This window comes from Bubalus bubalis, chromosome 9 (genome assembly GCF_019923935.1).
Source record: "Bubalus bubalis isolate 160015118507 breed Murrah chromosome 9, NDDB_SH_1, whole genome shotgun sequence".
In the NCBI taxonomy this organism is placed as follows: domain Eukaryota; kingdom Metazoa; phylum Chordata; class Mammalia; order Artiodactyla; family Bovidae; genus Bubalus; species Bubalus bubalis.
The window spans coordinates 96886626-96910330 of NC_059165.1; the positions used below are offsets into that span (position 1 = coordinate 96886626).

The 23705-nt window shown below is 39.2% G+C and overlaps 1 protein-coding gene across 2 annotated transcripts in view; it reads right to left on the reverse strand.

The window, feature by feature from the left end:
• The window catches only part of LOC102403487 (zinc finger protein 266), a 66856-nt gene that overhangs the window by 39186 nt on the left and 3965 nt on the right, over nt 1-23705 (reverse strand). The window contains exons 2-6 of one of the 2 annotated variants that reach the window (XM_006044416.4): nt 6966-7055; nt 6322-6448; nt 5582-5662; nt 4652-4734; nt 416-4170 (exon numbers count right to left, since the gene is read on the reverse strand). In XM_006044416.4, the coding sequence (XP_006044478.3) occupies nt 2329-4170; nt 4652-4734; nt 5582-5662; nt 6322-6448; nt 6966-6998 (2166 nt within the window). In that variant the 5' untranslated portion in view covers nt 6999-7055 and the 3' untranslated portion in view covers nt 416-2328. Of the gene's footprint in view, nt 1-415; nt 4171-4651; nt 4735-5581; nt 5663-6321; nt 6449-6965; nt 7056-23705 lie in introns of those variants that run through there. The other variant, XM_044948657.2, reaches the window with a different exon arrangement.

Genomic DNA, 23705 nt, shown 5'->3' on the forward strand with positions numbered 1-23705 from the left:
TAATATTCAGTTGTATATATGTACCACAACTTCTTTATTCATTCATCTGTCAATGAACATAAAGCTTGCTTCTCTGTCCTATCCATTGCAAACTGTGCTGCAATGAACACTGGGGTACATGTGTTGTTTTCAATTATGGTTTTCTCATGGTATATGCCCAGCAGTGGGATGCTGGGTCACATTAGTTTTAGTCCTAGTTTTTGAAGAAATCTCCATACTGTTCTTCATAGTGGATGTATCAACTTACATTCCCACCAACAATATAAGAAGGTTCCCTTTTCTCCACATCTTCTCCAACATTTACTGTTTTAGATCTTTTGATGACGGGCATTCTGACCAATGTGAGATGATACCTCATTGTAGATTTAATTTGTATTTCACTCATAATGAGTGATGTGGAACATCTTTTCATGTGTTTGGGGGCCACCTCTATGTATTATTTAGAGAAATGTCTGTGTAGGTCTTCTGCTGATTTTTTGACTGGATTGTTCTTTGGTATTTGATTTGCCTAAGCTGCTTATATATTCTGTAGATTAATCCTTTTTCAGTTGTTTCACTGCAATTATTTTCTCCCATTCTGAGGGTTGTCTTTTCATCTTGTTTATAGCTTCCTTTCATGTGCTAGAACATTTAATTAGGTCCCATTTATTTTTGTTTTTATTTTTATTACACTAGGAGGTAGGTCAAAGAGAGAATGCTGTCATTTATGTCAAAGAGTGTTCTGCCTATATTTTCCTCTAAGAATATTATAATTTCTGGCCTTACATTTAGGTTTTTAATCCATTTTAAATTTATTTTGTGTATGGTGTTAGGAAGTGTTCTAATTTCATTCTTTTACATGAGGCTGTCCAGTTTTTCCAGTACCACTTTTAAAAGAGGCTGTCTTAAGTCCATTGTATATTCTTGCCTCCGTTGTCCAAGAAAAGGTGCCCACAGGTGTGTGGGTTTACCTCTGGGCTTTATATCTTTTATCATTGGTCTATGTTTCTGTGCCAGGACCATACTGTCTTAATGACTGTAGCTTTGTAGTATAGTCTGAAGTCATGAAGGTTGATTGCTCCACCTCCACTCTCTTTCTCAAGACTGCTTTGGCTATTTGGGGTCTTGAATTTCCAGACAAACTAAAAAAATTTTTTTCTCTAGTTCTGTGAAAAATGCCATCAGTATTGCACTGAATCTGTAGATATCACTGGATAGTACAGTCATTTTCAGAATATTGATTCTTCTAATAACAACATGATACATGTCTCCAACTGTTTGTGTTACTTTTGATTTTTTTCATCAGTATCTTAAAATTTTCTGTACAGAGATCTTTTGTCTGCTTAGGTAGGTTTATTCCTTGGTATTTTATTCTTTGTGTTGTGATGGTGATGGAATTGTTTCCTTAGTATCTCTTATTTTTCAATGTTAATGTACAAGAATGCAAAGGATTTCCATGTATTAATTTTATTTCTTCCAACTTTGCTAAATTAATTGATTAGCTCTAATGATTTTCTGGAGGCATCTTTAGAGTTTTATACATATAGGATTATGTCATCTACAAAAAGAAGGGTGAGTCTTGACACACATCAGCCTGCAAGAAGTATTTCAAGGAAGAAGCCCCCACAAGACAGTGCTCTGTATTCCCAGCTCAGGGGAGCCCAGTAGCTCCTGGAACTGCGCGTGTAGGTATCTGGGCTCCAATCTACCTGGCTGGTGCAAAGGCATCACCTCATCTTTCATGCCACTGCAGGGACCTGGTGTGCAGGAGTCACCATCGGTTGAACTGTGTGTGTGTATTGTGATCAAGAACTCTAGGCTTTGCTCTAGAGACAAGACATGATAGATTCAGGCAGAAGGAAATCCTTAGCTAGTCTCCTTACTTTTTTCCATTACTACTGAGATATGAATGATAAAACGGATCCCCATATTCCTGAAATTTACAGTGTTTTTCCAGTGTGCATACAGTAGTGAATGGTAAAGGGTGAAGAATTGGTGAATCAATCCTTTCCCATGTTTATTACCTTCAAAAGGATTCTCTCCTGTGTTGATTTTGAAAATGTTTAGTAGGGGACCTCCTTGGTTCTACAGTGGTTAAGGCTCTACCTTCCAATACAGGGGGCACACGTTAGATCTCCAGTTGGAGAACTAAGGTTTCATATGCTGCACAGTGCAGTCAAATATTAAAAACAAAATGTTAAGACAGGAGTAATCAGCAAGGGCTTTCCCACATATCATGTTCCAATGGCTTTTCTCCCAATGTCATTGTACATAGGAAGTAAGTATTGAGGAACATAAAAAGGTTTACCCACGTTCCTTACAAGAATATGGTTTCTCTCCAGTGTGCCTTCACTTGTGCATGGTAACAGACAAAGAAGTGGTAAATGTTTTCCCACATGTATTGCACTCAAAAGGCTTCTCTCCAGTGTGAGTTCTAAAATGTTTGGTAAGACGAGAGGAAACAGCAAAGGACTTCCCACACTTGTCACACTTAAAAGGCTTCTCTCCAGTGTGTGTTCTAAAGTGTTTAGTAAGACACGAGGAGTCAACAAAGGCCTTCCCACATTTGTCACACTTATAAGGCTTCTCTCCAGTGTGTGTTTTCATATGTTGAGTAAGGCCTGAGGCTCGAGTGAAGGTTTTCCCACATTTTTCACATTTAGCAGTCTTCTCACCAGTATGAGACTGTAAATGTCTACGAAGAATAGAAGAAAACCCAAAGCCTTTCCCACATGTGTCACACTTATAAGGCTTCTCTCCAGTGTGTGTTCTCATATGCCGAGAAAGGTATGAGGATTGACTGAAGGTTTTCCCACATATGTCACATTTAAAAGGCTTTTCTCCAGTGTGAGTTTTCTTATGTTGAGAAAGGCCTGAGGATTGAACGAAGGTTTTCCCACATGTGTCACACTTAAAAGGCTTCTCTCCAGTGTGAGTTCTGAAATGGTTACTAAGATATGAGTAAGCAGCAAAGGCCTTTCCACATTTGTCACACTTAAACGGCTTCTCTCCAGTGTGTGTTCTCATATGCTGAGTAAGGTATGAAGTTTGAGTAAAAGTTGTCCCACATATGTCACACTTAAGAGGCTTTTCTCCAGTGTGTATTTTCATATGTTTAGTAAGGCATGAGGATTGAGTGAAGGTTTTCCCACACGTGTCACACTTAAAAGGCTTCTCTCCAGTGTGAGTGTTCATGTGTTCAATAAGGCGAGAGGAACCAGTGAAGGTTTTCCCACATTCTTGACATTTGTATATTTTTATTCCAGTGTGAATTTGACTGTGAACACAAAGGTGTGAGGATGACCCAAAGGCTTTCCCACATTCCTTACATTTATACAGTTGCTCTCCAGTGTGAGTTTTCGTATGTCCAGTGAGGTCTGAGGATCGATGGAAGTCTTTCCCACATACCTTACACTTATAGGGCTGGTCTCTAGTGTGAGTTTTCATATGTCCAGTGAGGTTTGAGGATTGAGAGAAGTCTTTCCCACATTCCTTACATTTGTAGGGTTTTATTCCAGCATGAATTCGACTGTGAACTTGAAAGTATGAGGAGGATACAAATGCTTTCCCACATCTCTTACATTTGTAGGGTTTTATTCCAGTGTGAATTCGTATGTGAATGCGTAGGTATGAGGATGATCCAAAGGCTTTCCCACATGTGTCACACTGAAAAGGCTTCTCTACAGTGCGTGTTTTTATATGTCGTCTATGGCTTAGGGTTGCATCGGAGACTTTTCCAGAATCCCCATATATGTAATGTTTGTTAGCTGTGTGAGTTGGTACATGTGCCTGGAGGCTTGTTGACTGAATGGAAGCTCTCCCACATTCATTCCAATTGTCATGTCTTTTTTTCTTCTGAGCTCTCACTTGTGCCTGAAGAAAAGACCCATTAGCAAAGGACTGCCCACAATCTCTGTGTTCTAAGGCTTTCTCTTGTATGCTAGATTGACAGTACACAGTATCTGGAGTCAGCCTGATGGCTTTTCCATACTGATTAAACATGGAACATTTTTCTCCAGTAAAGGATTCATTGTGTAGAATAAGGAAGCTTTTTCCATAATGATTATATTCATGAGAATTGCCTCCATTTTCAGTTCTCCTTTGTGTACTATGGTACAAGTAGTCACTGTCACTGAAGTCTTTCCAGCTGTGCTCACAGTCATACAGTTCCTGTCCATTATGGCTTTGTGTCTGTGGAGAAATGGATGGATGATGATTCAAAGATCTCTCAGATTCATTAACGGATCCTACCCATCTCAAAACAGAAACATCATTACAGAGAGGATGATGATTTTTACCATCTCTGTTATATTCATACACTTCCTGCCCTGTTGATTTCTTTAAAGTTAAATGATGAAATCTTTTGACACAATGAGGTGCCATATACTGTAATCATAAAACAGTTCACTACAATTTCATTGAATTGTTCTCAAAGTTCGTTGTCTAATTATATACATGGGAATGATTCCTTGTAGGAAGTCTGCAGCAACTATTTTGAACCTTGGGTTAGGATATTCCCAAGTTGATCATAATCAGAATTTGTTGATAGACACTGCTATCTGGGGTGAATGCCACTCAAATATCTATCACTAATGTTCATGCTGTATGGAAATCCCAATATTAACTAAAAGGAAAATAAGTATTTTTTATGAATGAAACTTACTGATCTTACCATTTGTACCCTATTTGATGTTTTTTCTGGCAAAATATCCTGCTGAATTCCCAAGTCATTGGATATAAGTTGCATTTCCCATTCTAAAGGAAAAGAGAATAATAAATTTAAGACTTTGCACAAAGAAGTGGATGTTAAAGGGGTTAAAAACAATAAGGCTCATCTGTATAAGTTTCCAATTTAACATATCTTTTAAAAAGGCAAGACACACGTGAGGAATTTGACAATGACAAAAATTAAGCAAGAATATATATATGTATTGAGTACTTGATTTAAAAGATGAGTCTATGGAGAGTAAAAAGGAAGAAAAGAGAATATTATTAGGGAAAGTTCTGGACAAAGAATATACATCTACATGATAAAACTAAGGGACTTCACTGGTGGTCCAGTGATTAAGAATCTGCCTACCAATGCAGGGGACACATGTGAGATCTCTGGTCCTGAAACTAATATGGCATGTGCTGTGGAAGAGCCAAGGCTGTGTGCTACAACTGAGCCTGCACTGTAGAGCCCAAGTGATACAACTAGTAAGTCTGGAGGCCCTAGAGCTCATTGTCTGCAACAAGAGAAACTACCCAATGAGAAGCCTGCACACCAAAAGTAGAGTAGCCCCTGATCGCTACAACTAGAGAAAGCCTGCAAGCAGCAACAAAAAGCCTATATACAGCGCCCCCACCCCTCAAAAAAAAAAAAAAAAAAAATATATATATATATATATTTAACTAATACAGAAAGAAAAGGCTATTTTGTGAGATCACAGGAAAGTCTGATTTAATGTATGTATGTATGAGAAGTTCAAGAAGCCACGGAACATTAGAAACCAATATCCTCAGCCTTCTGAGAGAAAGCACATTTCAATAAGCCTCCTTCTTATAAATTCAAAACACACTGAAATTGAATTGACATGGGAAGTTCTTTATAATTGCTCACCTTGGAGGATTCCTCTCTCCACAGTTTTTAATAAGTCTTGTTCCAACCAAGAGATTAAAGTGGGTTTGATTGCCTGATATCCTGTTCATGAGGAAAGATATATTAATGAAAAAGTCCCTGCCAAGCATGACAAACCTTCCCATGAATCAGGCCCTATATCTAATCAAGTCATTAGAATGAATGTGGTAATAATTTTTAAAGAGATAAAAAGGCAAATAGCTCCTCTTTCTGTGTGTCAAAGAGATTGTATCTGTGGTCAGTGAAAAACATATTCAGACCTATGTGAACATTTACAAAGCACTGAGAATGTTGTTAAATGGGAAATGAAGTAAATGTAAAAGAGATGTTTGGTTTCATGGAGAAGCTGCTAAACTAGTGGTTGCCAAATGCTGGTTTCAAGAATCATGCCCACTGCCTGTTAAAACAGATAACTGAAAAAAAAAAACAAACAAAAAACAAAAACCAAAAAACAGATAACTGGGCCCAAATTTCTAAGTTTCATTCACTATGCCAAAGGTGAACTCTTGAGAATGCATTTTTCAAACAAGAGTCATGATAATGCTGTTAATTCTCAAAGCACATTGTTACAGAAAGTATACTGGAGTAAAACTCATTCCTTAGATACGAGTGTCTAGTAGTTTCCATTGTGTTCAGATTGGCATCACCCATCTTGGAACATAGAAGCTACAGCACATATATGTCCATTCCCTAAGAGTGTAATGGAATGATGGCAGCCTTACCTGCTGTGGTCAGGTTCTTGTAGTTTTCCAGCATCACATTTCTATATAGCTTTCTTTGAAAGGCATTCAGTAAAGTCCACTCTTCCTGGTTGAAGTACACAGCCACATCAGTGAAGGTCACTGAGTCCTAAACCATCACACACAAAGTAGTTTCAGTAAAGTAAGATCTCCAACAATGTACAGTGGAGAATGAGGAAGGGAGCCCCAATATCAACAGAGGGCCTCAAGGTCTCTCATCATCTCTTCCAGGACACAATGGTCTTAGCTCTCCTTTCTAGCTACACCCACTCGTGATTGATATGGAACCAGTAACACAGTCCTAAACAAATTACACATAATTGGGCAAGCTAATAAATAAGGTCACTAAGAAATATATACCCTCATTCTGTACCATGTCAGAATAGTTAAAATAAAACAAATGCAGCAGCAATCATGACACACTATCAGAAGGTAATTACTGAAATACTAAGATTATTCAGAGTAATCCCTCATCAATATGAGACCTTTCACATGGGGAGGAAATTCAAAAGGGACTCAGACTAGCTTTATTTAAGAAGCTGTGTACATAGGTCTAACCAGAAGGAAATGTTTTCATGTGGTGCATGCAGTAGCTCACTCTGTTTATGGATGCCCTGTCTTCTTACCTGAGAACAATCCCTCAAACACTCAGCTACCATCCTGTCTTGCCTCTATCTTTTCCTCACGATCGCATAAAGGGTCCTTAGAAAGAAGACCTATGAGAAAAGAAAGAAGGCATGGGCATTCAGAGATGATCATAATTCCCACAACTGCTGTGTGAAAGTCATTCCATTCTAGTTTGAAATTCCTGAATATCCCTGCACACTCAGAGAATGTCACATTGAGAGGAAAGCAGGTGAAGTAGGACCCTGAGCTCACCTCCCCCTCAGGAACATATCAAAAATACATCTATATGGAGCCCCTTCCCACTGAAAACAAACTGGAGACAGAATGATGTCTAAAACCAAGGCTGTAAAAATGACCCACAGAGTCAGGTAGGAAAGGAGGGGAATTGATCTGGTTTTAGTGTTTGCTGTCAAGTAGAGTGCACACTTGAGGGTATGCAGCAGATCTGGACCCAGTACTGTATCTGAATAAGGTGAGTTAGGCCAGTGCTGGGACTTGTGGAGGTTGTGGATCAGGAGCTGTCTGTATACCTGACTGGCTTCCTAGACAGTCTCAGTGTGTGTCTGGCCCACAAAACCCCTCCTGTTCCAGCGTTGCTTCCTCCAAGGCAAAGGTACAGTTGGTGGGAGCAGAGAGAGTGCAAACATGGAGAGAATAGAACCGACTGAGAGGCAACATTCAGGGCTTCTGCTTCCAGGACCTTGGAACCAGACCTGGCTCCTGCTCCTGATGACAGGGTAGTGATAGCCACTGTGCACAGGAGAAAAACAGCTCACACAGGGCTCTGGCTCTAGCCATTGTATCACCAGCACAACTTCCTAACAAGGACGCCCCGAGGAAAGACATAATCTGTGCTGACCACATTTTATTTTTTGTTTTAAAGATTTATTTACTTATTTTTGGCTATGCTGGGTCTTCTTTGCCATACTCAGTTACAGTGAGCTGGGGCTACTCTGTAGTTGTGCATGGGCTTTTCATTGGGTTGGCTTCTCTTGTTCTGGAGCACAGGCTCTAGGGTGAATGGACTTATTAGTAGTTGCAGCATGTGGGTTCAGTAATGCAGTACCCAGGCTCTAGAGCACAGGCTCAATAGTTGTGGCACACAGTCTTAGTTGCTCTGTGGCATGTGGGATCTTCCTGGACCAGAGATCAAACCCATACCCACTGCATTGGCAGGTGGACTCTTCACCACTGAGCCACCAAGGAAGCCCCTTTATTTTAATTTTTAAAGTTTTATTTCTTAAATTTTGCCCATGCCACACAGCTTGTGGGATCCGAGCTCCACTACCAGGGATCAAGCACTGTAGTGGAACGTGGAGCCTCACTCAAGGGACTGCCAAGGAAGATTCTTCTCTGCTTAAATCCAGCTCTCCCACCAAAGCTACTGCACACAAAGACTGCATAGGGACCTACAAAAGGGCACACCTTCAAAGATGAGATAGGTAAATGTTTCACTTAATTTCACAGAGAAAATGAAATAAAATGAGAAGATAAAGGAATTTGTTTCAAACAAAAGAACAAGGATAAAACATAGATGAAACAACTAATTTAACACAGATAAATAATATACGAAATAATCAGTTTAAAGCATTAGTAAAAGAATTCCAGGGCTTCACCAGATGAAGCAAATGAAGATGAAATAGGCAGTCTACCTGAAAAAGAATTCAGTGTAATGATATTAAAGATGATACAAGACCTCAGAAATAGTATGTGGGCACGGATAAAGAACAGAGGCACAGATTGAGAATGTTAAAGAAACATTTAACAAGGACCTGTAAGAGACAGCAATGGCACCCCACTCCAATACTCTTGCTTGGAAAATCCCATGGACGGAGGAGCCTGTTAGGTTGCAATCCATGGGGTTGCGAAGAGTCAGACACGACTGAAGTGACTTAGCATATAAGAGACAAAGAACAGACGATCAACAATGAAAAACATAAGAACTGAAATAAAAATACACTGGAGGGAACCAATAGCAGAATAACTGAGGCAGAAGAATGGATAAATGAGTTGGAAGATAGAATGGTGGAAATAACCAAAGCAGAGAAGAATAGAGAAAAAAGAAGGAAAAAGAAATGAGAACAGTCTTAAAGACTCTGGGACAAAATTAAATGCTCCAATATTCAAATGACAGGGGTTTCAGAAGAAGAAGAGGAAAAGGGTATGAGAAAATATTTGAGATTACAGTTGGAAACTTCCTTAGGGTGAGGGGAAAGGAAATAGTCACCCAAGTCCAGGAAGCCCAGAGTCTCTCCTAAAGAAAAACCTCAAAAGAACGACACCAACATACATATTATTCAAACTAACAAAAATTAAACACAAAGAAAAATGATTAAAAGCAGCAAGGGAATGCTGGTGGAAAAGGAAACTGATACAGCCAGATGGAAAACAATATGTAGATTCCTTTAAAAATTAAGAATAAATCTACCATATGACTCAGAAATCTCACTACTAAATTATAGTATTTATTGCAGCAATATTTACAATAGCTAGGAAATGGAAGCAATCTAGATGTCCAGTGACAGATGAATGGATACAGCAATTATGGTACAGTAATACAGTGGATTTTACCCAGCTATAAACAGGAACAAGTCTGAGTGGATGAACCTAGACCATCTTATACAGAGTGAAGTCAGAAAGAGAAAAAAAACAAGAATCATATATTAACGCATATACATGGAATATAGCTAAATGGTACTTATGAACCTGGCAGAGAAGAAACTGTGGACACAGAAGGGGAAGGTGAGGTTGGGCTGTATTCAGAAAGCAGCACTGACATATATACACTATCATGTGTAAAATACTAGTGGGAAGTTGCTTAATAACAAAGGGAGTCCAGTCTGGTACTCTGTGATGACCAAGAGGGGTGGGATGTGGGAAGAAGAGGGAGACTCAGGAGGGAAGTGATACATACATACATACATATTATGTAAACTTGTGACTGATTCTCAGTTATATGGCAGAAACCAACACAAAATGTAAAGCACAAGAATGCTACGGCTTTCCAGGTCATTCAGTGGTAAAGAACCCATCTGCCAATGCAGGAGACATGGGTTCGATCCCTTGATCAGGAATATTCCTTGGAAAAGGAAATGCCAACCCACTCCAGGATTCTTGCCTGGGAAATGTCATGGACAGAAGACCCTGTTAGTCCAAAGGGTTGCAAAGAGTTGGACGTGACTTGGTGACTAAAGAAGAGCAACAAATAAGAATGATAACTGGAGAAAAGAATGAATGAACATAGTTAAAGTTGTAACAAGGAACATAAACAATAAAAAAGAACCAGTCAGATGTGAAGAATAAAATGACTGAAATAAAAAACATGCTGCTGCTGCTGCTAAGTTGCTTCAGTCATGTCCAACTCTGCAACCCCATAGACAGCAGCCCACCAGGCTCCGCCGCCCCTGGGATTCTCCAGGCAAGAACACTGGAGTGGGTTGCCATTTCCTTCTCCAATGCATGGGAGTGAAAAGTGAAAGTGAAGTCGCTCAGTCGTGTCTGACTTAAATGGCCTGCTTAAATGAAAAAACAAAACAAAACAAAACAAACAAACAAACAAAAAACAAAGTTAATAGAGGAAAACAACAGAATGGGAAAGACTAGACATATCTTCAAGAAAATTGGACATATGAAGGATGTTCATGCAAGCATGGGCATGATAAAAGACAGAAACGGTATCATCAAACAGAACCAGGGAAGATTAAGAAAAGGTGGCAAAAATACACAGAAGACCTATTAAAAAAAAAGTATTAATGACACGGATAACCATGATGGTGTGCTCACTCACCTAGAGACAGACATCCTGGAGTGTGAAATCAAGTAGGCCTTAGGATGCATTACTACAAACAGAGATAGTGGAGGTGATGGAATTCCAGCTGAGCCATTTAAAATCCTAAAAGATGATGATGTTCAAGTGCTGCACTCAATACGTCTGCAAATTTGGAAAACCCAGCAGTGGCCACAGGCCTGAAAAAGGACAGTTTTCATTCCAATCCCAAAGAAGGCCAATGCCCCAAAATGTTCAAACTTCCATACAATTGCACCCTTTTCATATATGCTGGAGAAGAAAATGGCAACCCACTCCAGTATTCTTGCCTAGACAATCCTGTGGACGGAGGAGCCTGGTGGGCTGCTGTCCACGGGGTCACACAGAGTCGCACATGACTGCAGTGACTTAGCAGCAGCAGCAACAGCACATATGCTAGTAAGGCTATGCTCAAAAATCTTTCAAGCTAGGCTTCAACAATACATGAACCGAGAACTTCCTGATGTACAACCTGGGTTTAGAAAATGCAGAGGAAACAGAGATCAAATTGCCAACACTTATGGACCATAGGAAGGCAAGGGAGTTTCAGAAATTCATCTACTTCTGCTTCATTAAGTATGCTATAGCCTTTGACTGGGTGGATCACAACAAACTGTGGAAAATTCTAATGAGTGAGAATACCAGACCACCTTAACTGTTCCTTGACAAACGTGTATGTGGATCAAAAAGCAAGTGAAGCAGACAAGGAAGGGTGACTGGTTCAAAGTTGAGAAAGGAGTACAAGAAGGCTGTATATTGTCACCTTGCTTATTCAATATCAATGCTGTTGCTAAGTCACTTCAGTCGTGTCCGACTCTGTGTGACCCCATAGACGGCAGCCCACCAGGCTCCCCCCGTCCCTGGGATTCTCCAGGCAAGAACACTGGAATGGGTTGCCATTTCCTTCTCCAATGCATGAAAGTGAAAAGTAAAAGTGAAGTCGCTCAGTCGTGTCTGACTCCCAGCAACCCCATGGACTGCAGCCTACCAGGCTCCTCCATCCATGGGATTTTCCAGGCAGGAGTACTGGAGTGGGGTGCCATTGCCTTCAGCAAGACGGGATGAATCACAAGTAGGAATCAAGACTGCTAGGAGACATCATCAACAACCTCGGAAATGCAGATGATACCACTCTAATGACAGAACGTGAAGAGGAACTAAGGAGCTTCCTTAGATGAGGGTGAAAGAGGAGAGTAAAAAGGCTGGCTTAAAACTCAACGTTAAAAACCCTAAGTCAATCATGGTATCTGTTCCCATCACTTCATGGCAAAGAGAAGGGGCAGAAAAGTAGAAGCAGAAACCATATTTTCATTATCTCCAAAATCACTGTGGATGGTGACTGCAGCCATGAAGTTAAAAGACGTTTGGTCTTTGGAAAAAAAACCTATGACAAACCTAGACAGTGTATTAAATAGAAGAGACATCACTTGCCAACAAAGGTCTGTTTATTCAAAGTTGTTTTTCCAGTAGTCATGTATGGATGTGCGAGTTGGATCATAAAGAAGACTCAGTGCCAAAGTATTCATGCTTTTGAATTGTGGTTCTGGAGAAGATTTTTGAGAGTCCCTTGGGATACAAGGAGATCAAACCAGTGGATCCTAAAGGAATCAACTCTGAATACTCATTGGAAGGACTGATGCTGAAGCTGAAATTCCAATACCTTGGCCACTTGATGCAAAGAGCTGACTCACTAGAAAAAACCATGATGCTGGGAAAGACTGAAGGCAAAAGGAGAAGTGGGTGGCAGAGATAAGATGGTTAGATAGCATCACTGACTCAAAGACATGAATTTCCCAGAGAAAACTCTGGGAGATACTTAAAGACAGTGAAGACTGACGTGCTGCAGTCCACAGATCACAAAGTCAGACACATCTTAGCAACTGAACAACAACAACAAGAATGACTGAAAATTTCCCCAAATGGAAGAATGAAACAGATATCCAGCTACAGAAAGCACAGAGTCTCAATCAAGATGAACCCAGAGACACACACAAAAATATATCATAATTAAAATTCAAAAGGTAAACAGAGACTTCTAAAGGCAGTAAGAAAAAACAAGGAGTCATATACAAGGGACCCACTTAAGGCTATCAACTGATTTTTCTGCAGAAACCTTGCAGGACAGAGGGGCATATACTTTGAAAGTGCTAAAAGGGAAAAACCTACAAATTAAAGATACTCTACCCAGCAAGGTTATCTTTCAAAATCGAAGGTGAGACAAAGAACTTTCAGGTAAGCAAAAACTAGAGGAGTTCATCAAATCTAAAACAACTCTAAGAGAAATAGTAAAGGGTCTTCTCTTAAGTGGAAAAGAAAAGGCTATGAGCAGAAGAATGTATAGGAAAGAAAAGTCCCATTAGTAAAGTAAATATATAGTAAAGCCTGTGTAACAACCATTTAAGTAAGGAAGTACAAAGATTAAGTAAGGAAGTACAAAGGAAGTACAGATAAACTATAACTACAACAATCAATTAAGTGTTAAACAAGAATATGACATTAAAGACAAAAAACGTGTAACAAGGGAGAAATAACATAGATTTTTTTAGAATGTTCTTGAAATTAAATCACTATTAATTTAAAACAAGCAGATCTAGTTACAGGTCAACATATGAATCCCAGGATAATCACAAATTAGTAAAGCTAAAGACACACATACAGATTGAAAGTGAAAGGATAGGAAAAAGATAGTCCATATAAAGGCAAACGAACAAGAATTTGGAGTAGCAATACTCAGAGTAGACAAAGTAGACTTTAAGACAAAGTCTAAATAAAAGACAAAGGACATTATGTAATGATAAAGGCATTAACACAACAGAATGTAACAGCTGTTAACAAATGTGTATCTAATACAGGAGAAGCTAAATAAATAAAGTATTTACAGACATAAAGAGACATTGAGAGAAATACAATAATAATAGGGAATTTTAACATCCAACTAGCATCAGTGGCAGAGAAGGCAATGGCAACCCACTCCAGTACTCCTGCCTGGAAAATCCCATGGATGGAGGAGCCTGGTAGGCTGCAGTCCATGGGGTTGCTGGGAGTCAGACACGACTGAGCGACTTCACTTTCACTTTTCACTTTCATGCACTGGAGAAGGAAATGGCAACCCACTCCAGTGTTCTTGCCTGGAAAATTCCAGGGACGGGGGAGCCTGGTGGGCTGCCATCTATGGGGTCACACAGAGTCAGACACGACTGAAGTGACTTAGCAGCAGCATCACTGGACAGATCGTCCAGACAGAAAATCCAGAATAAAACAGTAGTCTTAAGACGCATTTGGCCATTTGGACTTAATAGATACCCTACAGGACATTCCAACCCAAAACAGAGACATAAACATTCTTCACAAGTGCACATGGAATGTTCTCCAAGACAGATGACATGTCTGCTCAACAAATTTAATGGACCGAAATAATATCAAATATTTTTTCTGACCACAATGCTGTGAAATAAAGAAATCAATTACAGAAAGAAAAATGGGAAAAGAACAAATATGTGGAGACCAAACAACATGTTACTACAAAATGAATGGGTCAACAAAGAAATTGGAAAATACCTCAAGACACATGAGAATAGAAACAAAGCGTCCCCAAACTGATGGGATGCAGCAGAAGTAGTCATGATGGGGGATTTTATAATGATACAGGCCTATCTCAAGATGTAAGAAAAATCTCAAGTAAACAACCTAATTTACCATCCAAAGGAATTAGAAAAAGAAGAACAAAGCCTTAAGTTAGCAGAAGGAAAGAAGTAATAAACATCAGAGAGAAAATAAGAGAACCCCACGTCCCCTACATTAGAAAAGATCAGTGAACCCAAATGCAGGTCTGTTGAAAAGATAATTAGTGTTGATAAGGCTTTAGCCTGTCTGATTAAGGAAAAAAGAAGACCCAAATAAGCAAAATAAATAATGAAAGAGGAGAAATTATAACTGATTCCACACACACAGAAGTAATCAAAAGGGAATACTATGAGAAAAAAGAAAGTATACTATAAACAGTTATATGTCAATAAATTGAACTAGGAGAAATATGTATCTAGAATTACAAAACCTTTGAAAACTGAATAGGAATCCATGGATAATCTAAGTAGACTGATTACTAATGTTGAAACTGAATCAGCAATCAAAATTCCCCCCAAATTAAAAGTCCAGGCAAGGCAGCTGCACAGGAGAATTCTATCCCACATATAAAGAAGGCTGAATACATATGCTTGTGCCACACAGCATATGGGATCCCAGTTCTCTGACCACCAGGGATTGAATCAGTGCCCCCTGCATTGAAATAGTCTTAAACACTGGACCACCAGGGAAGTCCCTTAATGTCTACTCTCAAAATGAGAAGAGGTGGAAATACTCCCAAATTCTTTCTATGAGACCACGATTACCCTGATGCTAAAACCTGAAAGAGGCAGTATAAAAAAAAATTATATTACAGGCCAATAATCCTTATGTATAGAGATACAAAAATTCTCTGCAAAATATTAGCAAATAGAATTCAACAGTCTATAAAATGGATTATTCACAATGATCAAGTGAGATTTATTCCAGGGATGAAAAAATGGTTCAAAATCTGATCATCAAGCAATGTCATATACTACATTAATAAAAGGGTACTAAAAATCACAGATAATTTCAATTAATGCAGGAAAAACACTGAATAAATTCACCATCTATTCACGATAATGACTCTCATCAAAGTTGGTATGGAGGGAACACATCTCAACATAATGAAGGCCATTTATGACAAGCCCCAGCTAACATCATACTCAATGGAATACAGAAAGCTTTTCATTTAAAATCAGAAGTAAGACAAGAATGCCCACTCTCATAACTTCTCTTTAATGCAGTATTGGATGTCCCAGTCACAGCTATCAGATGAGAGAAAGAAACAAAAGGCATCCAGATTGGAAAGGATAAGTACAATTGCCACTCTTCACAGATTACATGGTACTATATATAAAAAAACCCTAAAGTAACCATCAAAAAACCATTAGAACTAATAAATGAATTCAGTGAAGTGGAAAGTATACAGGATTAATATAAAAAAATGTTTATTTTCTATACCATAATAATGAATTACCAGAAAAAGAAAGCAGAAAAAAAAAGTTCCTTTGAAAAACAAATAAAAAAGAATTCAATTACTAGAAATAAACTTAACCAAATAAAGACCTATACTCTGAAAACCATATAACAGTGTAGGAAATTGAAGATGATATTACAGAGAAGTGGAAAGATATCCTGTGCTCATGGACTGAAAGAATCAATACAGTTAAAATTCCATACTACCCAAAGCAATCAGAAATTTAACCCCTAGGAAAGTACTCATGATATTTTTCACAGAACTAGAACAAATAATTCTTCTGAAGAGCCAAGGCAGTATAAACAAAGGACAAAGCTAGGGGTATCACAGTCGTTGACTTCGAACTACACTACGTGTGTGTGTGTGTGCTCAGTTGTGTTCAACTCTGTGACCCCATGGGCTCCTCTGTCCATGGGATATCCCAGGCAAGAATATTGGAGTGGGTTGCCATTTCCTTTTCCAGGGGATCTTCCCGACCCAGGGAGCGAACCTGTGTCTTTGGTGTCTCCCTCACTGGCAGGCAGGTTCTACACTACACTACAAAGCTACAGCAATGAAAACCGTATAAAACTGATACAAAAACAGACTCATAGATGAATGGAATAGTATAAAGAACCAAAAAATAAACCCACACACTTAGAGTCAACTAATCTACAATGCAGTCAAAAATATACAATGTAGAAAAGACAGTATGGCCAATAAATGGTGCTGAAAACACTGGACAGCTCATGTAAAAGAATAAAATTGGAATATTTTTACATATCATGTATGAAAAAAAGCTCAAAACGGATTAAAGACCTAAATACAAGACTAGAAACTTGGGCTTCTCTTGTAGCTCAGTCAGTAAAGAATCTGCCTGCAAGGCAGGAGACCTGGGTTTGATTCCTGCGTTGGGAAGATACACTGGATAAGGAAATGGCAACCCACTCCAGTATTCTTGCCTGGAGAATTCCATGGACAGAGGAGCCTGGCAGGCTACAGTTTACGGAGTCGCAAGAGTCGGACACGACATAGTGACTAAAACACCATCAGAAACCATAAAACTCCTAGAAGAAAACATACACAGAACGCTCTTTGACATACATATTAGCAGAATGCTTTTGGCTCTGTCTCCTAAGGCAAAGAAAACAGAGGCAAAGATAAACAAATGGGATTGAAGTAAATGTAAAAGCTTTTGTAAAGCAAAATAAACAATCAAAAAATGTAAAGACAAAAAAAAAAAAAAAAAAAGTAAAGACCATCTACTGAATGGCAGAAAATATCTGCAAATGATATGACCAACAATAGATTAAAGTACAAAATATATAAATAGCTCATACAACTTAAGATTAAAAAAAAACTCAAATAATCCTATTAAAAAAATGAACAGAAGACTTGAAAAGACATTTTCCCAAGGAACACACACAGATGGCCAACAGATTCATGAGAAGATTCTCCAGGTACTTATCGTTAGAGAAATGCAAATCAAAACTACAGTGAGCTATTGCTTCACGCCAAATGGTCATCAAAAAGGTCACAAATAACAAATTTGGCCAGACTGTAAAGAAAAGGGAACACTGGTATTCTGCTGGTGGGAATGTAAATTGGTGCAGCCACTATGGAAAATAGTATGGAGACTCCTCAAGAAACGACACCATGGAATTGCTAATTCCATTCCTTTGGGTGTATATATCCAAAGAAAATGAAAACAGTAATTTGAAAAGATACATGCACCCCAATGTTCATAGCAACCTTATTTACAGCAGGCAAGTTACGGAAGCAACCTGTGTCCATCAACACATGAATGGAAGAAAAAAATTCAAAAATGAAATATTATTCAGACTCACTGGAAAAGATTCTGATGCTGGGAAAGACTGAGGGCAAGAGGAGAAGGGGGCAACAGCGGATGAGATGGTTGGATGGTATAAATGCCTCAGTGGATGCAAGTCTGAGCAAACTCAAGCAGATAGGGAAGCACAGGGAAGCTTCCACTGCAGAGGTCAGGGGTTCAATTCCTGTTGGGGTAATAAGATCGTGCATGCCTCTGGGAGATAATATCCCACATACACCATGGTGGGGCCAAAAATATACATAAATAAATGATGGTGGTGGTTTAGTGGCTAAGTCATGTCTGACACCTGCAGTGCCATGGACTGTAGCCCACCAGGCTCCTCTGTCCATGGGATTCTCCAGGCAAGAGTCCTGGAATGAGTTGCCAATTCCTTTTCCAGGGGATCTTCCTGACCCAGGGATTGAACCCAGTTTCCTACCTTGGAGGATTCTTTACTACTCAGTTACCAGAGATCAGATCAGATCAGATCAGTCACTCAGTCGTGTCCGACTCTTTGCGACCCCATGAATCGCAGCACGCTAGGCCTCCCTGTCCATCACCAACTCCCGGAGTTCACTGAGACTCACGTCCATCGAGTCAGCGATGACATCCAGCCATCTCATCCTCTGTCATCTCTCCCCCCCCAAATAAATAAATAAACACACAAATACACACTAAACAAGGGCTTTCTGTGATGTTCTTCCAGGGCTAATCCTCTAATATGGCTCAAATACAATTCCAAAAATTTCTTAGATTAATGTTTCATGGACAGTTCAGTTCAGTTGCTCAGTCCTGTCCAACTGTTTGTGACCTCATGGATTGCAGCATGCCAGGCCTCCCTGTCCAGCACCAACTCTTGGAGCTTACTCAAACTCATGTCCATTGAGTCAGTGATGCCATCCGACCATCTCATCCTCTGTCAAACCCTTATCCTCTTGCCTTCAATCTTTCCCAGCATCAGGGTCTTTTCCACTAAGTCACTTCTTTGCATCAGGTGGCCAAAATATGGGAGCTTCAGCATCAGTCCTTCCAATGAATATTCAGTGTTGATTTCCTTTAGGGTTAACTGGTTTGATCTCCTTGCTGTCCAAGGGACTCTCAAGAGTTTTCACCAACACCACAGTTCAAAAGCATCAGTTCTTCAGTGCTCAGCTTTCTTTATGGTCCAGCTCTCATATCCATCCATACATGACTACTGGAAAAACCACAGCTTTGACGACACGGACTTTTGTCAGTAAAGTCTTTGCTTTTTAATATGCTGTCTGGGTTGGTCATAGCTTTTCTTCCAAGGAGCAAGTGTCTTTTAATTTCATGGCTGCAGTCACCATCTACAGTGATTTTGGAGTCCAAGAAAATAAAGTCTGTCACTGTTTCCCCATCTATTTGCCATGAAATGAGAGGACCGGATGCCATGATCTTTGTTTTCTGAACGTTGAGTTTTAAGCAAGCTTCTTCACACTCCTCTTCCACTTTCATTAACAGGCTCTTTAGTTTCTCTTCACTATCTGCCATAAGGGTAGTGTCATCTGCATATCTGAGACTATTGATATTTCTCCCAGCAATCTTGATTCCAGCTTTTGCTTCATCCAGTCCAGCATCTCACATGAGGTACTCTGCATATCGGAGAAGGCAATGGCACCCCACTCCAGTACTCTTGCCTGGAAAATCCCATGGACGGAGGAGCCTGGTGGGCTGCAGTCCATGGGGTCGCTAAGAGTCCGACACGACTGAGTGACTTCCCTTTCATTTTTCACTTTCATGCATTGGAGAAGGAAATGGCAACCCACTCCAGTGTTCTTGCCGGAGAATCCCAGGGACGGGGGAGCTTGGTGGGCTGCCGTCTATGGGGTCGCACAGAGTCGGACACGACTGAAGCGACTTAGCAGCAGCAACTCTGCATATAAGTTAAATAAGCAAGGTGACAATATACAGCCTTTTCCCAATTTGGAACCAGTCCATTGTTCCACGTCTGGTTCTAACTGTTGCTTCTTGACCTGCATACAGATATCTCAAGAGGCAGGTAAGGTGGTCTGGTATTCCCATCTCTTTAAGAATTTTTCACAGTTTGTTGTGATCCACACAGCCAAACGCTTTCACGTAGTCAATAAAGCAGAGGTAGATGTTTTTCTTGAATTCCCCTGCTTTTTCTATGATCCAACGGATGTTGGCAACTTGACCTCTGGTTCCTCTGCCTTTTCTAAACCAGCTTGAACATCTGGAAGTTCTCAGTTCACATACTGTTGAAGCCTCGCTTGGAGAATTTTGAGCATTACTTTACTAGCGTGTGAGATGAGTGCAACTGTGCTGTAGTTTGAACATTCTCTGCATTGCCTTTTTTTGAGATTGGAATGAAAACTGACCTTTTCCAGTCCTGTGGCCACAGCTGAGTTTTCTAAATTTGCTGGTATATTGAGTGTAGCATCATCATCTTTAATAGCATCATCTTTTAGGATTTTAAACAGCTCAGCTGGAATTTCATCACCTCCACTAGCTTTGTTTGTAGTAATGCTTCCTAAGACCCACTTGACCTCACATTCCAGGATATCTTGCTCTAGATGAGTGACCACACCATCGTGGTTATCTGGGTCGTTAAGACTTTTTTTGTATATAGTTCTTCTTTGTATTCTTGCCCAGAGATAGACACACCCACCTTTGGTTACCTAATCTGTGACAAAGGGAAGAATATCTGATGGAAACAAACAAACAAACAAAAAAACCAGACTCTTCAATAAGTGGTGCTGAGAAATCTGGACAGATACATATAAAAGAATGAAATTAGAACACTTTCTAACGCCCTACACAAAAATAAACTCAAAATGGATTAAAGACCTAAACATAAGCCGAGACACTATAAAATTCTTAAGAGGAAAACATAGGAGAAACACTCTTTGACATAAGTCACAATTAGATCTTTTTTGACCTACCTAGTAAATTACTGAAAATTTAAGAAATTGAACGGGACCTAATTAAACTTAAAAGACTTCTCAAAGCAAAGGAAACTATAGAGAAGATAAAAAGGCAACACTCCAATTGGGAACAAAAATTTTTCTAAGAAAGCAATACAGAAGGGTTAGACTCCAAAATATACAGACAGCTTATGGAGCTCACTATCAAAAAAGAAAAACAAACAACCCAATCAACAAATGTGGCTTTCCCACATTTCTCACATTTGTAGGGTTTTAATCCAGAGTGAATATTTTTGTGACACTGAAGTCATAAGGAACATTTAAAGTATTTTCCACATTGCTTAGATAAAAAAGGACTCTCTCCAACATGAGATTTTTGATGTGTCCTAATCTCAGATCTAACAAAAAAGTCACCACAGTGTTCACATGAAAACTTTCTATCATGGGTTTCCATATGTAAAGTAAGTAAAGAAGACAAGATGAAGGCTTTACCACATTCCTCATATTTATATGGTTTTATTCCAGTGTGAATTTGATTGTGACTCTTAAGATAAAAAAACTTTTAAAGACTTTCCCACATTTGTCACATGGAAACGGCCTCTCTTCACTATGAGATTTCATATCTTCTTTAAGTCTCTAGGAACTATGGAAGGGTTTCCCACACTACTTAAATTTATGCACTTTTATTTCACTATGTAATTTTGCATAAAGGACCTTTATCAGGATGACATTTTACATGGATCCTAAGACTTAGCCAAATAAATTAAAAACACCAACCAACAAAAAACCCCAAAACCTCCACATGCTGCAGGGTTCGGGCAAAAAAAGAAAAAAAAGATATCTCTTATTGATCCTGATAGATAAATACTGAAAATTAAATTCTTCCCTGAGCAATTTTCCCAATCAAATAAATTGTCTCATCAAATCTGGGGGTAAGCCTTCATGCGTTTCACTGTCCCACCCTAGAAATGGAATCAACAAAACATGCTAATTTTTCCCATCCTCCTACTCCCATCAATTCCCATATGGCAAATTTGAATGCTTTGTCTTTTCATGATTTCAGTGTCAACTCTCTCTTCTTTCCTTCACCTACTACCATATAAAGATAAAGAATACTATCTTCTATTTAGCTCCAGAGCTCTATTCAATTAGTCACAATACACGGTTGCCTTCCCCAAAGCTCCTTAAGATAGCCCTGGATTTGATTTTTTTCACTGAGTGCTAATCAAGCATTTTTTAAGTAGGGCATGTCATCTAGTAAGTGGAAATAGGTAATTACTGGATTCCCTCATTTTTATCTTCTATAAAACTGTCAAATCATTTACTTTATTTTCTATAATAACCATGACACCGCTATAAACATGAATGTCTTTTAAAACTTAATCAGCATAAGATTCTAGCTTGACTCAATGCCTTCGGGCTTATCTTCCCTGAAGTCTTTTTCCAAAGTAGCAGTTAGTCAGTTATACTTAAGAGGTACATAGACTCAATGTTTCTAAAATTGACATGGACTTAAGAATATGCCCAGAGCACCTCCTTCCTGGGTCCTGTCCTTTTTTTCCACTTTAAATCTCATTACTATCTGTTCTGCTTCTGCAAACTCTTTCTTCAGTAAAACATACACTGTGCTTTCAACTACACTGTATGTTACTCATGAAGTTCTCGTCATCTGACAATTTTTACCCACTCTATGAATCCTTACTATTGCTCAGTGACCTAAATAGATACTGCTAACATCCACTGGATCAAAGATAAAGCATGAGAATTTCAGAAAAACATCTACTACTGCTTCATTGACTACACTAAAGCTTTTGACTGTTTGTATCAAAACAAACTGTGGAAAATTCTTAAAGATATGGGAATACCAGACCACCTTACCTGTCTCCTGAGAAACCTGTATATAGGTCAAAAGCAACAGTTAGAACTGGACATAGAACAAAGGACGATTTCAAAATTGGGAAAGGAGTACGTCAAAGCTGTATATTGTAACCCTGTTTATTTAACTTATGTGCAGAGTACATCATGTGAAACGTCAGGATGGATGAAGCACAAGCTGGAATCAAGACTGCTGGGAGAAATATCAATAACCTCAGATATGCAGATGATTCCACCCTTATGGCAGAAAGCGAAGAGAAACTAAAAAGCCTCTTGTTGAAAGTGAAAGAGAGTGAAAAAGCTGGCTTAAAACTCAACACTCAGAAAACAAAAATCATGGCATCTGGTCCTATTACTTTATTGCAAACTGATGAGGGAACAATTGAAACAGTGACAGATTTTATTTTCTTGGGTTCCAAAATCACTGCAGATGGTGACTGCAGCCATGAAATTAAAAGAGCTTGCTGCTTGGAAAAAAAAGCTATAACAAACCTAGACAGCATATTAAAAAGCAGAGACATTACTTTGCCAACAAAGGTCTGTATAGTCAAAGGTATGGTTTTTCCAGTAGCCAGGTATGGATGTGAGAGTTGGACCATAAAGATGCTTTTGAACTGTGGTGTTGAAGAAGACTCTTAGAGAGTCCCTTGAACTGCAAGGAGGTCAAACCAGTCCATCATAAAGGAAATCAACACTGAATATTCACTGCAAGCTCTAATGATGCTAATGCTGAAGCTCCAATACCCTGGTCACCTGTTGCGAAGAGCTGATTCATTAGAAAAGACCCCGATGCTGGGAAAGACTGAAGTCAGGAGGATAAGGAGAAAATGGTTGTATGGCATTACCAACTCAAAGGACATGAGTTTGAGCAAGCTCCAGGAGATGGTGAAGGACAGGGAAGCCTGACATGTTGCAGTCAATGAGATCTCAAAAAGTTAGGCACGACTGAGGGGCTAAACAACAACAACCCATGTTTTGCTTCATAAGTTAAATATCAACCCCTTCCAATATATATTATCATCTCATAGTAAGACACTCTTTGTCCATGTCACAAAATGCCTGGTTTTCATTTAAAAAATGAATTCCCAGATAAGACAATTGCTATATGACTTTTTTTTTGTTGTTTTGTCTTAAATTTCTTATTTTTTATTTTTAATTGGCCACAGGACTGCAAAGATCAGTTTTCATTTCAACCCCAAAGAAGGGCAATGCCAAAGAATATTCAAATTGCCACACAATTGCACTCATTTCACATGCCAG